We start from the raw sequence: 17932 nt of genomic DNA on the forward strand, positions 1-17932 counted from the left end.
AGGAAGGGACTAGTGGACCAGAGATCCAGTATAAGTCATTTTTACACTTGGTTGCATGCTGAAAATAGTAGATTTACAAGCTCACAGCTCGTCGCGCTGAGACGCGTTGTGAGCTTGTACATCGCCTATTTTCAGCAAGTGTCATTACGATGACATCAAGGCCCGCCAAAATACATTTTATTTTACTAAATCAACTGTAGATTTAGTCGACTAAAATCGCATGACATTTAGTCGACTAAAACTAGACTAACACTAAAACATTCCAGGTGACTAAATGAAGTTTCATTCCAAAGACTATGACTAAACTAAAATTGAAATGTGCCAAAATCAACACTGGATCTGTCCGAGGGGGAAGGATGTAATTGAAGCTATGGAGGAGAGGTCAGATGTTCAGTGAAGGAGGTGAGTTGGGTGGTTGGAGAGTAGCAGGGGGGCATGTTCGTGGGCAGGGGAGGAGGTATAGGAGAGTGAATAGGATTATTTTGTATATATATTTTTTGGGTGCAGTACTTAGTTTAGACAGTTTTTGGTTTAGACTATTGGCTAGTCATTAGTCTGACTGACTGCAGCGGACTGACCTCCTGCTTCCTTCTATGCATGAGGAGTCCAAGCTACTTCTTTTCACCTGACAGGGGGGAGTTTCCCCGGCCGGACGTGTAGCACGTGGAAGGAACACGTTATTTCCGACCAGTTCCTTTCCCCTCCATCAGGCGCCCCGGCTGGCCAGGGGGAGGTAGTTTTGAGACCAGGATTACTGGGGGGACACGGGGAGAACATGTGAGGGTACCTACCCTAGAACGGGGAGAACAGAAAGGAGGACTGATGACGCGGAGGAGGGAGCACGCCGCCAGCAACCACAGCATCCCCAGCGGGAATCGCACCCAGGACCTTCTAGCTGTGAGGCGACGGCACTACCGTTGTTATTGGCTTTTGGCGAGGCTGCAGCTGGCTGCTATTGGTCCACTCCGACAGGCTGTTTGTTGATTGGCTGATTCTCAGTGCAGGCATTCTTGGTGCCACCGAAAATCCAGGACCACGATTGGCCGCCCCAGCTCGACAAAGAAGTTACAGCAGGCGCCACCGTGCCCTGAGTAAATAGTGTCGATTTTGGATTGGAAAAATTATATAAATGATGAACCAAAATGGACCGACCATTATAGATATGTATTAATTCTTGGGAGCATAAATGTTTTTCAGACCTGTTTATTTATGTTTAATTTTAAAAAATGCAAACAAGACATTCCGTCTTCTTTTCACAATTTTTTCAGTGTTACTTCTGACATTCACTCCTACCCCACAAGGCAAAGAGATGATTTTTAATTACCCTATTGTCGCACTTCCAAACATCAATCTTTCATCAAATTTAGAGGCCCTCATCTATGGAATTCCCTAGATGATTCACTTAAATCCTCATTATCCTTGCCAATATTAAAAAAACATCTAAAGAAATATCTTATTTCTTCCTCTCTGTAGATTACATGTTTTACTTTGATGTGTTTTCTTTTGTGTGTTTGTTGTCGTATTGTTTATTTTCCTTTTTTGTGCAGTCTGTTTTTTTATTTCTTTATTGCCAACTTGTAGACTTTTGTATTGTTCTTAATGAAATCTGTTTAAACTAATGACCTCTTCCATACAGGAAAGGATTCCAAATAAGCCAGCTGGCTTCTTCCCTTCCTTGCATTGTATTTTTGTTCTTTGATGTTATTGTCTATTTTTTGTACTACGTGCTAAATAAAGAAACCTAAAAAAATATTTATATTCACAAGAATTATGGTGCAATATACCACAACCAATACAGCATTGAATTGTGGACAAAATCCTATCCGACGACAACAAAAGCTTTTGGGTCTGAGAGGCTAAATCAAATGGTGGTCTTTGTGGCTCAAATGCAGAATAGAATAATGGACTTTGAAATGAAAAGGGTTGAAAACCCCTGGTCTAGAGGGTTTAGGTGGTTAAGTACAGTACTTAACCCTGTAAGGCCCAGATATATGTCTACTTGCAAAAAACTACAACTTTCAATCAGAGGAAATTATGTAAAAATAGCAAATAAATAAAAGTTTTTTTGCAAATTGTATGCACATGTATAATAATTATTAAAATAATAATAATAATACATTAATAATTTACATTTGAGGGATATCTTTCACAATAATAAACAAAACATGTTCTAGATCACAAAAAACATATATTACAGTTATTTTACTTACTTTTATCAGGGTTAAAGGTAACCGATTTTGACCTGAGGACGAGGCCTTCTAAATGTTTTCTGAAAAAGTCATGTTTCTATGTCAGTGGTTCTCAAAAAGTTTCATGTCAAGGACCTCCAAAAATATATGGAATTGGCCGCCGACACCCATCTGAAGCATAGATTTGAGTTAAAAACGTTGCCTCTGAAAGAATATATATATATATAAGAATATATTCAAAGATTTGCGCCACATTTTCACGATTTTTCAAAAATAGCAGACCTACATACCTACGTAGCTCCTATGAGCTTGTAGATCTGCTATTGTTTCAATAGCTAAAGTATAACATAATGCCTTAAAACACCAAAAAGGGTTCCCGCCCAAAATGGGTTAAACGTACTTAATTACTTTCCACTGCAATCCAAGTATTGATATGGTAGTTGAGTATTATGGGATGTGATAATGTGTGATTGCAGAGCTCTGTCAGTGATCAGCGCGTTAAAGCAGGCAGGCAGGCATGGCAGGCAGTTAACATTAGCAGTAATGAGTGTCATTTGTCAGTGTGGTGCGATGGGAGCCTTAACAACACTGTTAAATAAGATGTGTGCACAACCCAGCTCTACATTGTCATTATGATCACGGCATCACGCACGCACCCACACACGCACGCACGCACGCACATACGCACGCACAGACACCACCAGCATGTCGAGAGGAAAACCAGCAGGATATGTCAGCCTAAAGCATCTGTAGCTATTACTGCGTACGTGCATGCGTGCCTGCGTGTTTTGTGGGCTTGTAGATCAGATACTTTATGTGCACCAGTGCTCAATGATCTTAGCCTAATTAGCAAAATGTAAGTGTTTTTTCTCCACAAAGCATCCACAGATACACAGTTCACTGTCTCTCTGTCTCTGTCTCTGTCTCTGTCTGTGTCTCTCTCTCTCTGGCAGAGCATAGACCCGGGCCAGCAGTTCACGTGGGAACAGTCCAACATGGACGTGAACAAGCCAAAGAACCGATACGCCAACGTCATCGCCTACGACCACTCCAGAGTCGTCCTGGCTGCACTGGACGGTGAGGCAGGGCCAAAATTATAGCCCTGTGGCCTTTCATGGCCGTTGATTGTGTTAAATAAAGATAAAAAAAAAAAAACAGAAAATCGCACGGGCGCTATAGAGCGTCGCAGTCATGACGACGACAGGCCCATAATTTCCCATGCATGTTTCCCCCAGAGTAATCTAGTAAGAGAGTGGTGACGCGCTTTGATCTTGCCGCAAAGCGGGTGCCTATATGGGCTATAGTTCCAAACATTGCTCCTATGGCTGGATTGCATTGAGATAGAATGAAGGTTAACAGCTGAAAGTTAAAATAAGGGTTACAGTTGGTTAAACACCAAAGCGACACAGATGCGCTCGCGTCCGTGAATCGGTTTTAATAAATTGTTTCAGGGGTAGAGTGGCCGGATGGTAACCGCAAGGTTGCCAGTTCGAACCCGGGCTCTCCCAGAGTTAGTGTCGAAGTGTCCTTGAGCTGAACCCTTATTTTCCCTTATTTTGCTCCTGATGTGCTGGTTGGTGCCTTGCATGTTTTCCGCCGCCATCGGTGTATGCATGCGTGCGTGAATGGGTGAATGTAATGCGCAATCTATGTAAAGCGCCTTGGATAAATGCACCAATATTATACCATTTACCATTTATCAGGTGTGCCAGGCAGTGACTATATCAACGCCAACTACATAGACGGCTACAGGAAGCAGAATGCCTACATCGCCACCCAGGGTCCTCTGCCCGAGACCTTCAGCGACTTCTGGAGGATGGTGTGGGAACAGAGGACCAGCACCGTCGTCATGATGACGCGCCTGGAGGAGAAACTACGGGTAACCATTGATTGATTGATTGATTGATTGATTGATCAATCAGTGCACTCATGCATGATGCATTACAATGCAATTACATACAATGCATTAATCAGTCGATGCCAGCACATGCCAGCACATGACATCATAAACACCTCACACTGCAATGTCATGAAAGATTGTTAACCGTTTCCCTCCCAATTTTATACTATATACAAAAAGAAGGGCTGACCTACAAGCTGTTAGATCTGCTATGTTGCGGGGCTATTTTCAGTGGCGTCCCGAAATGTTGACGTCCTCAGTACACAGAACGTGCGTGCGTAAGTGCGTGCATAAGTGCGTGCGTGTGTTAGTGGTGAGTTATATGATGTCGGGTCTGGCTGACATCGTTCATAAATGTATAGCCCAGGGCTGAACACAGTTATGACAGCGACCAGAAGGTTGTTGTCACAGTCTGTACGTCACCATGGCCATGTCCCGCTGAGTCACACTGCATTCTGGGACCATATTACAACGTCCTCTGTGACCTCTGTGACCCCATGCTGTGGCTGTCGGCAGACGGGGAAAGTATAACCAAATACATTCATTTGGTTGAGGCCTTTAGGAGGGCCATGCAAGCAGCAAGCTGGAGCCGCAGCACCATTTCCCTGCGGAACCATTGCCCACTGCACTCCTGAATGAACTGTCTTGTGCTGGGACTCTGGTTTGATTGATTGATTGAAATATTTATTAACAGTTTGCAGAATTACAGTATATTTCAAGCACAAACTCAATGCAAAGACTGTTAACTCTGAGTGGACGACCCAATTAAGCATTACACTTGTTTACAACAGGGTCCACATTGCTTCGCACCAGATCAGTCTCTATCCTTTTAATACTCTATGAGTGGACCTGGTGAGACGTAGAAGGGGCGGGGCCTGGACAGGAGTCAAACCCACAGAGCCTAGTCCTTTTATGCGCCAGAAGCGTCCTGGCAGAGTAGTTCAGGAGGAATGGATTGTGTGGCCCTGGTTCTTCCCTAGATCTTCCCTAGATGGGTCGAGGGGAGCTACTGGGACGTAAGTCGGGACTTGATCACCCCGGCTGGGTCACCTGCGTGAGGGGTATGATGTTGGGAGACCCTGATGACCCTGACCCTGATTACCTCAGGATACATCACTGAGGATACGTCCCAAGTGCATCCATGTGATGTATTTTTGTTTTGTACATTGTACAAAATGGATCATTTTTGATCCAACCAATCAAAATTGGATCATTTCCAATTTCCAATAATTTTTACTTCTACTCCAATACATTACATTTTGATTATTATTACCAAACATACATACATTAACCACTTCAGCCCTATATGCATTTCAGCCATTTGAAAATAGACGATCTACAAGCTCACGTGTGCAGCGATGTGACGCATTGTGAACTTTTTTGAAAACTTGAAATGTGACATTCTGCACGATGAGTACTTTTACTTTTCTGTACTTTAAGTACATTTTTATGCTAAGCTAAGTACAAATCAAGTACATTTTGAATGCATCTACAATGTAGATGCTTAGATGTAAATGCTTTACTTTTTTTTTTTTACTTTTTCCACCACTGGCGGCCAGTAACATTTAGATTGTCACTGTGTCAGGCAGAAAATACCATCTCCTTTCTATGGGAAAAGTGAGTTTACTTATAGCGGTCAAGGTTTGATTGATTGATTGAAGAGATTGAAGAGATTGGAGAATTACAGTACATTTCAAGCCCAACTCAATACAAAACTTAACTGTGGATGACACCATAAAGCAGGGGTGCAGGGGTTCAGACTAGTCATTGGTCCGACAAACAACAACCTACCTCAAACCCTAACCTAACCATAACCGCAAGCACGGGAGCAGCGTCCCGCATGTCGGACTAACACTCCGTCGTGCGGTCCCCCATTACACTTGTTTACAATAGGGTAACATGTAACACATTTTTTCCTCCCATCGACAATGTATGGGATTTATCTCTAAATCAACCTCACTTTTGCAGCCTCATTACTCTGGCATACTTTGTCGTAGAAACGTGATTTAAACTTTAGAAAGCTCACACGACTCTGGACTTTTTCGTGGTTCAAACCGTATTCGAATACGTTTAACGGTTTCTCCGAAATCGCAGTTCAATCGCAGGCCGTTTCGCCTAATTAGTGCCAACTTAGAGTGCGGGGCTTCTTTGACTAGAGTGTGTGAACAGAAAATCTTTCCTTGAAAATTTACCAAACAAATTGTCGTCCCGGCCAAAATATTCATTTTACACGCATGTTCTTTGGTCATTTTGTAGCCACACATGTCCTCTTTCACACAATGTGACCACCAAAGCACAGAGACATACAGTATGTGAACTACGGCCTTTGAAGTGACACAAATACAGTCAAGCTGCTCATTGACCTCCGTTGTGTAATTCTTACGAGGAAATTATCACGATGACAATTCTTAACTCGCTCTTATAACCACATTTTCGATCGTACCAACACCACAATCGCACATGGTGTACCTCAATATCTCAGGCCACTCACAGCGATATATATTTGCATTCGACTTTTACTTTTTGCGATAGAGCAATTTGTTCGGGCATAGTTTCCCCCCATTCAGGACCATTGTAAAATAGCAGACCTTCAAGTTGCGCGCCACTCCCAGTCTTTTACACTTCCACAGCTGAGACATATGAGGGCTTAATTACAGGGCTGAAATTAAAGTTACAAGATCTCAATGAGTTGCTCTGCGATACCTTGTGGGCTTGTAGGTCTGCTATTTGTGCAATTGGATGGCCTTTACACAGCTCTCGCAAGCGCACGCACGCACGCACGCACACACACACCCTGTCTTCCTATTGGCTGGCCTTTACACAGCTCTCGCAAGCGCATGCACGCACGCACGCACACACACACGCACGTTTATAAAAAAAATACTTTCATAAAAAAAAAAAAAATGACAAAATAAATAAATAAAAAAAATTAAAAAAAATTAAAAAGAATTAAAATAAATAAATGAAATAAAAAATTAAATTAAAAATTAAAAAAATTGAAAGAAATTGAAAACATTGAAAAACATTAAAAAATTAAAAACTTTAACTTTTTTTTATTATTATAATAATACTATAGCACGCAGTTTTTTGAGGATTTGAAAAAAACGAAAAAATAAAAAAAAACATGGGTTATAGCCCATCGTTTTTTGATTTTTTTTATTGTATAGCAGTGGCTCACAGCCTCAGCCTGATGACCTCAAAAGTCTCATATCTCCCCTGAGCCATAGGCAGTTGCTTTGGCTTAGTGGTTAAGATGTTGGCCTTCAGTGCAGGTGACCTGTGTTCGATTCCTGGGTGTTACACTCTGATGAACGTGATTCTATGTTCAACTCTTGATTCTTTCAACTTTACTATCTGAAGGCTAACATACAAAAGATCGCTTCAACAGTACAAAGAGGCAGATGTTACTGAGTGATGGTGTAGTAGGGGTTATTCCGCACAGAGAGTTCATTTTCAAATCCCACTCTTCCTAAAGTTTAATGCTAGTTATTGAGCTTCATTTACTGCTATTCTAGCAGTGGCTCACAGCCTCAGCCTGACTACCTCAAAACTCTAATTGTCGTAGTGGTTAAGATGTTGGCTTTCCACGTGGGAGACCAGGGTTCGATTCCCGGCTGTTACACTATCATATAAAAGAAGACCTCAACAGCGCTAAGAAACATCTGATTAATATGATTCTGTATTATTTAAACTTTACTAACTGAAGGCTAACAAACAAAAGATCACTTCAAAATGACCAGGAGACTTTGCCTAAGAGTGTCTGACTGATGGTGCAGTGGTCTAATCATCAGGCTTTCAGTACAGACATTCCATGTTCACGTCCTGTTCCTCCTACAGCTCATTTTTCTTGACTTTTGACAATGAAAAAACTACACTATAGTATATTTGTTTAATAATCGTCGCAAAAACCATGAACTATAGTTCATGATTTTCGCAACGATTTCAAAAACCAATATGAAAATGATGAAAAAACGACATATTTTAGTTCATGGTTTTGGCCCATCATCTGACAGAATAGGTTGTGTATTTGCATACTGGGCCCTGATTGGTGGCCCAAAACTTGGTTGGAAAGTCCCTCTTTTATGTCTGGCTTCCAGGCCAGTTGGAAAAGGGCACACTGAGAGGTGGTAAGAGTATGTTAAATTGGACATTTTCATGGTAAAAGGTTAGCTGGACAGGGTTCTTTCAGACATAAGCCCCAACCGTTACATCTCAGGAAACAGGGGGAGAGAGCACCGTCTCCCGATGGTCCTCCAGCACCTTGATGTCATGACATGGGACTTGAACCTGCCAACTGCCTGTAGCAGAGGCAACGGGTCAAGCGCTCCACACCATTACGCCAAGGCACCTTTGGGCATTCAGCACATGTCTCCTGGTGCTTTTGAGTTTTTATTATTTATTCAAGCCTTGAAAAGTTCAAATTACTGCAGCATTGAGCTGTAGGAGGAACAGGACTTGAACATGGAATGTCTGTACTGAAAGCCTGATGATTAGACCACTGCACCATCAGTCAGACACTCTTAGGCAAAGTCTCCTGGTAATTTTGAAGTGATCTTTTGTTTGTTAGCCTTCAGTTAGTAAAGTTTAAATAACACAGAATCATATTAATCAGATGTTTCTTAGCGCTGTTGAGGTCTTCTTTTATATGATAGTGTAACAGCCGGGAATCGAACCCTGGTCTCCCACGTGGAAAGCCAACATCTTAACCACTACGACAATTAGAGTTTTGAGGTAGTCAGGCTGAGGCTGTGAGCCACTGCTAGAATAGCAGTAAATTAAGCTCAATAACTAGCATTAAACTTTAGGAAGAGTGGGATTTGAAAATGAACTCTCTGTGCGGAATAACCCCTACTACACCATCACTCAGTAACATCTGCCTCTTTGTACTGTTGAAGCGATCTTTTGTATGTTAGCCTTCAGATAGTAAAGTTGAAAGAATCAAGAGTTGAACATAGAATCACGTTCATCAGAGTGTAACACCCAGGAATCGAACACAGGTCACCTGCACTGAAGGCCAACATCTTAACCACTAATCCAAAGCAACTGCCTATGGCTCAGGGGAGATATGAGACTTTTGAGGTCATCAGGCTGAGGCTGTGAGCCACTGCTATACAATAAAAAAATTCAAAAAACGATGGGCTATAACCCATGTTTTCTTTTTTTTTTTTTTTCATTTTTTTCAAATCCTCAAAAATGATGTGCTATAGTATGCCGTACGGTATGGGCTATAGCCCATGGTCAAAAATGATGAAAAACGAGGATCATTCTTTTTTTCAAAAATTAAAAAAAACGATGGGCTATAACCCATGTTTTTTGGGGGGGGTTTTTTCATTTTTTTCAAATCCTCACTGGCCATCTAAATTCTAAACGGATGGTTAAATATAAGTTCCCGATTATACCTTACATGCCAGTGTGGCTCGAAAGATACATCTGAGGTTCGTAATCCAAAGGTTACTGGTTCAAAACTAATACTCAACCAATGCTGCAGTAATTTGAAATTTTCAAGGCTAGAATAAAAAAGAAAAACTCAAAAGCACCAGGAGACATGTGCTGAATGCCCAAAGGTGCCTTGGTGTAATGGTGTGGAGCGCTTGACCCGTTGTCTCTGCTACAGGCAGTTGGCAGGTTCAAGTCCCATGTCATGACATCAAGGTGCTGGAGGACCATCGGGAGACGGTGCTCTCTCCCCCTGTTTCCTGAAAAGTAACAGTTGGGGGTTATGTTTGAAAGAACCCTGTCCACCTAACATTTTACAGATAAGAATTAGGTTAAATGTTTACAAATAAAATTGCAATGCATTTTGGCCCATCTGACAGAATAGTCTGTGTATTTGCATACTGGGCCTCGATTATAATCGTCGACAATGGCAATGTCATTTTTCTTGACTTTTGACAATGAAAAAACTACACTATAGTATATTTGTTTAATAATCGTTGCAAAAACCATGAACTATAGTTCATGATTTTCGCAACGATTTCAAAAACCAATATGAAAATGATGAAAAAACGACATATTTTAGTTCATGGTTTTGGCCCATCATCTGACAGAATAGGTTGTGTATTTGCATACTGGGCCCTGATTGGTGGCCCAAAACTTGGTTGGAAAGTCCCTCTTTTATGTCTGGCTTCCAGGCCAGTTGGAAAAGGGCACACTGAGAGGTGGTAAGAGTATGTTAAATTGGACATTTTCATGGTAAAAGGTTAGCTGGACAGGGTTCTTTCAAACATAAGCCCCAACCGTTACATCTCAGGAAACAGGGGGAGAGAGCACCGTCTCCCGATGGTCCTCCAGCACCTTGATGTCATGACATGGGACTTGAACCTGCCAACTGCCTGTAGCAGAGGCAACGGGTCAAGCGCTCCACACCATTACGCCAAGGCACCTTTGGGCATTCAGCACATGTCTCCTGGTGCTTTTGAGTTTTTATTTTTTATTCAAGCCTTGAAAAGTTCAAATTACTGCAGCATTGAGCTGTAGGAGGAACAGGACTTGAACATGGAATGTCTGTACTGAAAGACTGATGATCAGACCACTGCACCATCAGTCAGACACTCTTAGGCAAAGTCTCCTGGTAATTTTGAAGTGATCTTTTGTTTGTTAGCCTTCAGTTAGTAAAGTTTAAATAACACAGAATCATATTAATCAGATGTTTCTTAGCGCTGTTGATGTCTTCTTTTATATGATAGTGTAACAGCCGGGAATCGAACCCTGGTCTCCCACGTGGAAAGCCAACATCTTAACCACTACGACAATTAGAGTTTTGAGGTAGTCAGGCTGAGGCTGTGAGCCACTGCTAGAATAGCAGTAAATGAAGCTCAATAACTAGCATTAAACTTTAGGAAGAGTGGGATTTGAAAATGAACTCTCTGTGCGGAATAACCCCTACTACACCATCACTCAGTAACATCTGCCTCTTTGTACTGTTGAAGCGATCTTTTGTATGTTAGCCTTCAGATAGTAAAGTTGAAAGAATCATCTGCCTCTTTGTACTGTTGAAGCGATCTTTTGTATGTTAGCCTTCAGATAGTAAAGTTGAAAGAATCAAGAGTTGAACATAGAATCACGTTCATCAGAGTGTAACACCCAGGAATCGAACACAGGTCACCTGCACTGAAGGCCAACATCTTAACCACTAAGCCAAAGCAACTGCCTATGGCTCAGGGGAGATATGAGACTTTTGAGGTCATCAGGCTGAGGCTGTGAGCCACTGCTATACAATAAAAAAATTAAAAAAACGATGGGCTATAACCCATGTTTTTTTTTTTTTTTTTTTTTTTCAAATCCTCAAAAATGATGAAAAACTGCGTGCTATAGTATGCCGTACGGTATGGGCTATAGCCCATGGTCAAAAATGATGAAAAACTAGGTTAATTCTTTTATCCAAAATTCCAAAAACGATGGGCTATAACCCATGTTTTTGTTTTGTTTTTTGTTTTAAATCCTCAAAAATGATGAAAAACTGCGTGCTATAGTATGCCGTACGGTATGGGCTATAGCCCATGGTCAAAAATGATGAAAAACGAGGATCTTTTTTTTTTCAAAAATTAAAAAAACGATGGGCTATAACCCATGTTTTTTTTCATTTTTTTTCCCATTTTTTTCAAATCTTCACTGGCCATCTAAATTCTAAACGGATGGTTAAATATAAGTTCCCGATTATACCTTACATGCCAGTGTGGCTCGAAAGATAAATCTGAGGTTCGTAATCCAAAGGTTACTGGTTCAAAACTAATACTCAACCAATGCTGCAGTAATTTGAAATTTTCAAGGCTAGAATAAAAAAGAAAAACTCAAAAGCACCAGGAGACATGTGCTGAATGCCCAAAGGTGCCTTGGCGTAATGGTGTGGAGCGCTTGACCCGTTGTCTCTGCTACAGGCAGTTGGCAGGTTCAAGTCCCATGTCATGACATCAAGGTGCTGGAGGACCATCGGGAGACGGTGCTCTCTCCCCCTGTTTCCTGAAAAGTAACAGTTGGGGGTTATGTTTGAAAGAACCCTGTCCACCTAACATTTTACAGATAAGAATTAGGTTAAATGTTTACAAATAAAATTGCAATGCATTTTGGCCCATCTGACAGAATAGTCTGTGTATTTGCATACTGGGCCTCGATTATAATCGTCGACAATGGCAATGTCATTTTTCTTGACTTTTGACAATGAAAAAACTACACTATAGTATATTTGTTTAATAATCGTCGCAAAAACCATGAACTATAGTTCATGATTTCGCAACGATTTCAAAAACCAATATGAAAATGATGAAAAAACGACATATTTTAGTTCATGGTTTTGGCCCATCATCTGACAGAATAGGTTGTGTATTTGCATACTGGGCCCTGATTGGTGGCCCAAAACTTGGTTGGAAAGTCCCTCTTTTATGTCTGGCTTCCAGGCCAGTTGGAAAAGGGCACACTGAGAGGTGGTAAGAGTATGTTAAATTGGACATTTTCATGGTAAAAGGTTAGCTGGACAGGGTTCTTTCAGACATAAGCCCCAACCGTTACATCTCAGGAAACAGGGGGAGAGAGCACCGTCTCCCGATGGTCCTCCAGCATCTTGATGTCATGACATGGGACTTGAACCTGCCAACTGCCTGTAGCAGAGGCAACGGGTCAAGCGCTCCACACCATTACGCCAAGGCACCTTTGGGCATTCAGCACATGTCTCCTGGTGCTTTTGAGTTTTTATTTTTTATTCAAGCCTTGAAAAGTTCAAATTACTGCAGCATTGAGCTGTAGGAAGAACAGGACTTGAAGATGGAATGTCTGTACTGAAAGCCTGATGATTAGACCACTGCACCATCAGTCAGACACTCCTAGGCAAAGTCTCCTGGTAATTTTGAAGTGATCTTTTGTTTGTTAGCCTTCAGTTAGTAAAGTTTAAATAACACAGAAACATATTAATCAGATGTTTCTTAGCGCTGTTGAGGTCTTCTTTTATATGATAGCGTAACAGCCGGGAATCGAACCCTGGTCTCCCACGTGGAAAGCCAACATCTTAACCACTAGGACAATTAGAGTTTTGAGGTAGTCAGGCTGAGGCTGTGAGCCACTGCTAGAATAGCAGTAAATGAAGCTCAATAACTAGCATTAAACTTTAGGAAGAGTGGGATTTGAAAATGAACTCTCTGTGCGGAATAACCCCTACTACACCATCACTCAGTAACATCTGCCTCTTTGTATTGTTGAAGCGATCTTTTGTATGTTAGCCTTCAGATAGTAAAGTTGAAAGAATCAAGAGTTGAACATAGAATCACGTTCATCAGAGTGTAACACATTTTTAACATTGTAACATGACCATGTTCAATTCATCATAACATTTAGAGACGTGCAAATATACACTTCTATATAGCCAAAAACAGGAAATCAGCATAGTCATCATCACGTTTGAAAGGCCGTTTTAGCCCATGGAAGAGTTTTAGCATTGCTGCCTTGAAGTCTCACTTGTGCTGCACGCCTGCACCCCCCTGTGCCGTTTCATTTTTTTTTAACCCTGCACAGAAAACTCATCTTTTCATTGAGTCACAACTCGCTCAGATCTCGCAATTTTTTTAGTGGTGCAACCACTCCAAGGAACAGCAATGTCCGTGTTAACATATGTGACTATGAGTCACATAGTGGCAAAAGTGGCACTGTTGTGCCAGAAACAGAGAGACATTTAGGAAGTATTCAGACAGGTATCTTGGTGGTGTATCGAACCTTGTGGACCAGATCCAATGCAAGATGCTGTACTCTGTCGTCAACCCTAAGCCATTCCAGCCTATCAAAGTGGTCAGGGGAGTGAGGCGAAGTAGTAGCCTGACCAGTTTGTTTTGGGAAGTCTGGACCCTTGTTTTAAGATCCTGTGGTACCAAGAGTTAGTTAGTTATTTTAATGTATTGTCCATGTGTGGAAATTTGTCTTCGGTCTCAGACAAAAAAAAAAAAAACAACAGCAACAACACTTTATTAATTATTTTCATGGGAAAAATGCAGTAAAAAGAAATGTGGCAAACACATGAATGACAAATCTAGACATGGCACCTTGGATATAAATGCAACATTTACCATTATTATGTTGCATATATGCCATATGCATGTGGCATATATGCCATATGCATGTGGCATATGTTCATATAATATATGTTCATATAATATATTTATGTTCATATAATATATATTTTAGGATTTCTTTCCTAGGGTGGGATGTATTCCTGTATTCCTCTAAATCTTTGTTAAAAAAGGCCAAATTGCCATGCCCAGGTCGTCGCATCCGATGTAAAATAAAATAAAATAATCTGAAATGTTTGTAAACAAACCCCAAATGTTTGTAAACAAATACCAAATGTTTGTAAACAATATCAAATGTTTGTAAACAAATATCAAAATGTTTGTAAACAAATCCCAAATGTTTGTAAACAAATGCCAAATGTTTGTAAACAAATATAATGTTTGTAAACAAATCCCAAATGTTTGTAAACAAATATCAAAATGTTTGTAAACAAATATTAAAATGTTTGTAAACAAACCACACATGTTTGTAAACAAATTACAAAATGTTTGTAAACAAATCCCAAATGTTTGTAAACAAATACCAAATGTTTGTAAACAAATATCAAAATGTTTGTAAACAAATATCAAAATGTTTGTAAACAAATCCCAAATGTTTGTAAACAAATTACAAAATGTTTGTAAACAAATCCCAAATGTTTGTAAACAAATCCCAAATGTTTGTAAACAAATCCAAAATGTTTGTAAACACATATCAAATATTTGTAAACAAACCACACATGTTTGTAAACAAATCCCAAAATGTTTGCAAACAAATCTCAACATATTTGTAAACAAACAACAAATGTCTGTAAACAAATTACAAATTGTTTGTAAACAAACAACAAATGTTTGTAAACAACTTACAAATAGTTTGTAAACAAATTACAAATTGTTTGTAAACAAAATCCTGTCATGTTTGTAAACAATCCCAAATGTTTGTAAACAAATCCACAATGTAGGTAAACAAATCACACAAACCTTAAAATGTTTGTAAACAAACCCTGCAATGTTTTGTAAACACATCCTTGAACGTTGGTGGTAACGTTGGTGGTAACGTTGGTGGTCCAGGACATGCCTCAGACTTCTCCTCAGGAGACTTCAGATCTGAAGCCATTTTACCCTTGCTGACGTCCACGATACCCCATCTGAAGATATTTAAGGCCCTATTTTGAAACAAAAACATTTTTGAATAGTTCAACTAGCCGATTTACAAGCTCACGTGTCGATGTAGATCAGCCAGTTGAACAATTTTAATGTATGTAAAACAGTAAAAAAATAAGGCAAAGAAATGTAGGGAGCACAACCATGTTGTGAAGCTAGTAGATCTGCTATTTTGCTGGCTATTTTTCCCAGTTATTTTACGACTATCCTGCATGTTGTGTGCGTGCATGCATGCGCTGCGTGCGTTGCGTGCGTGTGTGTGTGTGTGTGTACAGGTGAAGTGTGACCAGTACTGGCCCTCCCGCGGTACAGAGACCTATGGGATGATCCAGGTGACCATGCTGGACACAGTGGAGCTGGCCACGTACAGCATACGCACCTTCAACCTACACAAGGTATACAGTATAGGAACCTGTGTTGTTTTTGGCAGCACATTTTGATTTTAGTTTTAGTCAGTCTTTTGAATAGTTTTAGTCACATTTTAGTCACCCGGAATGTTTTAGTGTTAGTGTAGTTTTAGTCGACTAAATATCATACTATTTTAGTCGACTAAATCTACAGTTGATTTAGTCTAACAAAATGTATTTTGGGGGCCCTTGATGCCATCTGTTTTTTTCACTTCCTGAAAATAGTAGATCTACAAGCCCACAATTGCTATTTTCAGCATGCAACGAAGTGTAAAATGATCTCTTGTCCACTAATCCCTTCCTAACATTTTAGTTTAGTTTGTATTTGACAAAATCGACAGTATATGTAGTCATAGTCACCATAGATTAGTTTCCATTTAGTTTTCGTTAGTGAAAAAATGTACTGTAGTCGACGAACATTTTTCGTTTTTATTTTGCGTTGAACAAATTTGTTTTCGAAATCCATGTCGTACACTGCATCTCCACTGGCTAAAGAGTGCTGGGTTGTTCCCTGAAAATAGCTGATCTACAAGCTCTCAACGCGTCACAGGAACGACGCATTGTGAGCTTGTAGATCTGCTATTTTCGCATTTCTTTGTCCAAAAGTGCCCTCTTACGGGATTTCAGCCCCTGCCTCTCTGCACGTCCCTGGGGCTGGGACTCGAAAAATGTATCTAATTAATTTGAAGCGTTGCAATTAATTAATCGAAATTAATCACATTTTAAACGCATATTAAAATGTACGCAATATTTGACGTGAGAAGCTTTTCTTTTGTTCAATTAAAACAGATTGAGTCAACTTGCCAGCCCATAGAGCCCCATTGTGAACCCGGACATGTTGAGTACACCAAGGTTTCATGTTAGAAATGTTGAGTATGGTTCCCCAGCATTTATAAACTGCCAGATGCTAATTTGCATATGTTGAGCAATTTTCATAGACGATTTGCTCGTCCACATATGACGTGAATTCTGTCATTGTCAATGGCAAATGTGACACATGTGACACGAGTTAAGGACAAAATAGTGAGGGCAGAAAAGTATTGGCCGGAATGACATTTGTGAGGATTTCATGGGCTGGAATATGATGTATGATGATGTGTGATGATAAGGGCGCGCCTCACTTCACACACGTCTCAATATTTGCCATCGACAATGAAAGGAGAAATTTGGTCAAATGTCCGCCAAATATGACGAAAACAGGCAACAGGCATTCTGATTGGCCAGTATGAGATGACACATGATGATGTACGATGATAAGAGCGCCCCTCACTTCATACGGGTGTGGTTTTTTATTTACAAGCAATTTTCACAAGTTGTGTCTCTTTCCACTTGACAGTTTGCCCAGTATTTTTGCGCAATCAAGATCTCTATCTTGTGGGTGATTGACCCTCTAGCAGCGAATGAATGAACGAACGAACGAACGAACGAACGAACGAACGAACGCACTTTGAATTGACATGTAATTCAAGTGTGTTCCAATCCTCTGTGATACCTTATGGCTTATGCCTTCATCTTCTACCGTCTATATACATTCCTCTTGCCTGCCATATACCAGAACGGCTCCAGTGAGAAGAGAGAGGTGAGGCAGTTCCAGTTCATGGCGTGGCCGGACCACGGGGTTCCTGAGTACCCCACTCCCACCCTGGCCTTCCTGAGGAGGGTGAAGGCCTGCAACCCGCCCGACGCAGGGCCCATGGTGGTCCACTGCAGGTACAACAATATTTTGCTTGCTTGCAGTGTTGATTTCGTCGACTAATACCAAGACGAAAAATTTTCGTCGACTGCCTTCTTTCACGTACAAACTTCTCTTCAACTGGGATTTCAGGCAATGGTCCATAGATTGTGTGTAGAACATTTCGCGCAAATTTGCTCGAAAAAGTCCCGGCAGAAAATCAGGTTTAAAGCGTGTTTCTAAGGGCGGAGCTGTCACTGGTCAAAGTGACAGATGTGTTCCCCATGAGTGAACCATGGCACATGTGAAAACAAGTGACATGGCTTTTTGCCAAAACGAGGCATGAGTTATGCCTGTCCAAAGGTTTAATTTTGAAATGATTGCTATATCGCCTGTTACTAAGACTAAAATGAAAACTATTCAAAAGACTATGACTAAACTAAACGTGCTGCCAAAAACAACAGTTTGCTTGTTTATTTATTTGTTTGTTTGTTTGACCGCACACGGACACTACGTGTGGTGTGGACACACGGATACGCACGCATTATCAGCATGCTCATATATAGCTCATA

The 17932-nt window shown here is 40.7% G+C and overlaps 1 protein-coding gene across 1 annotated transcript in view; it reads left to right on the plus strand.

Moving 5' to 3' along the window:
* LOC310860576 (receptor-type tyrosine-protein phosphatase F-like) overlaps nucleotides 1-17932 on the plus strand; it is a 224392-nt gene that overhangs the window by 189684 nt on the left and 16776 nt on the right. Inside the window, exons 27-30 of the mRNA XM_083767568.1 lie at nucleotides 3143-3266; nucleotides 3893-4068; nucleotides 15557-15676; nucleotides 17244-17398. Coding sequence (XP_083623694.1) covers nucleotides 3143-3266; nucleotides 3893-4068; nucleotides 15557-15676; nucleotides 17244-17398 — 575 coding nt within the window. The remainder of the gene's footprint in view (nucleotides 1-3142; nucleotides 3267-3892; nucleotides 4069-15556; nucleotides 15677-17243; nucleotides 17399-17932) is intronic.

This window comes from Protomyctophum parallelum (genome assembly GCF_964188405.1).
Source record: "Protomyctophum parallelum genome assembly, chromosome: 6".
NCBI classification, from domain to species: domain Eukaryota; kingdom Metazoa; phylum Chordata; class Actinopteri; order Myctophiformes; family Myctophidae; genus Protomyctophum; species Protomyctophum parallelum.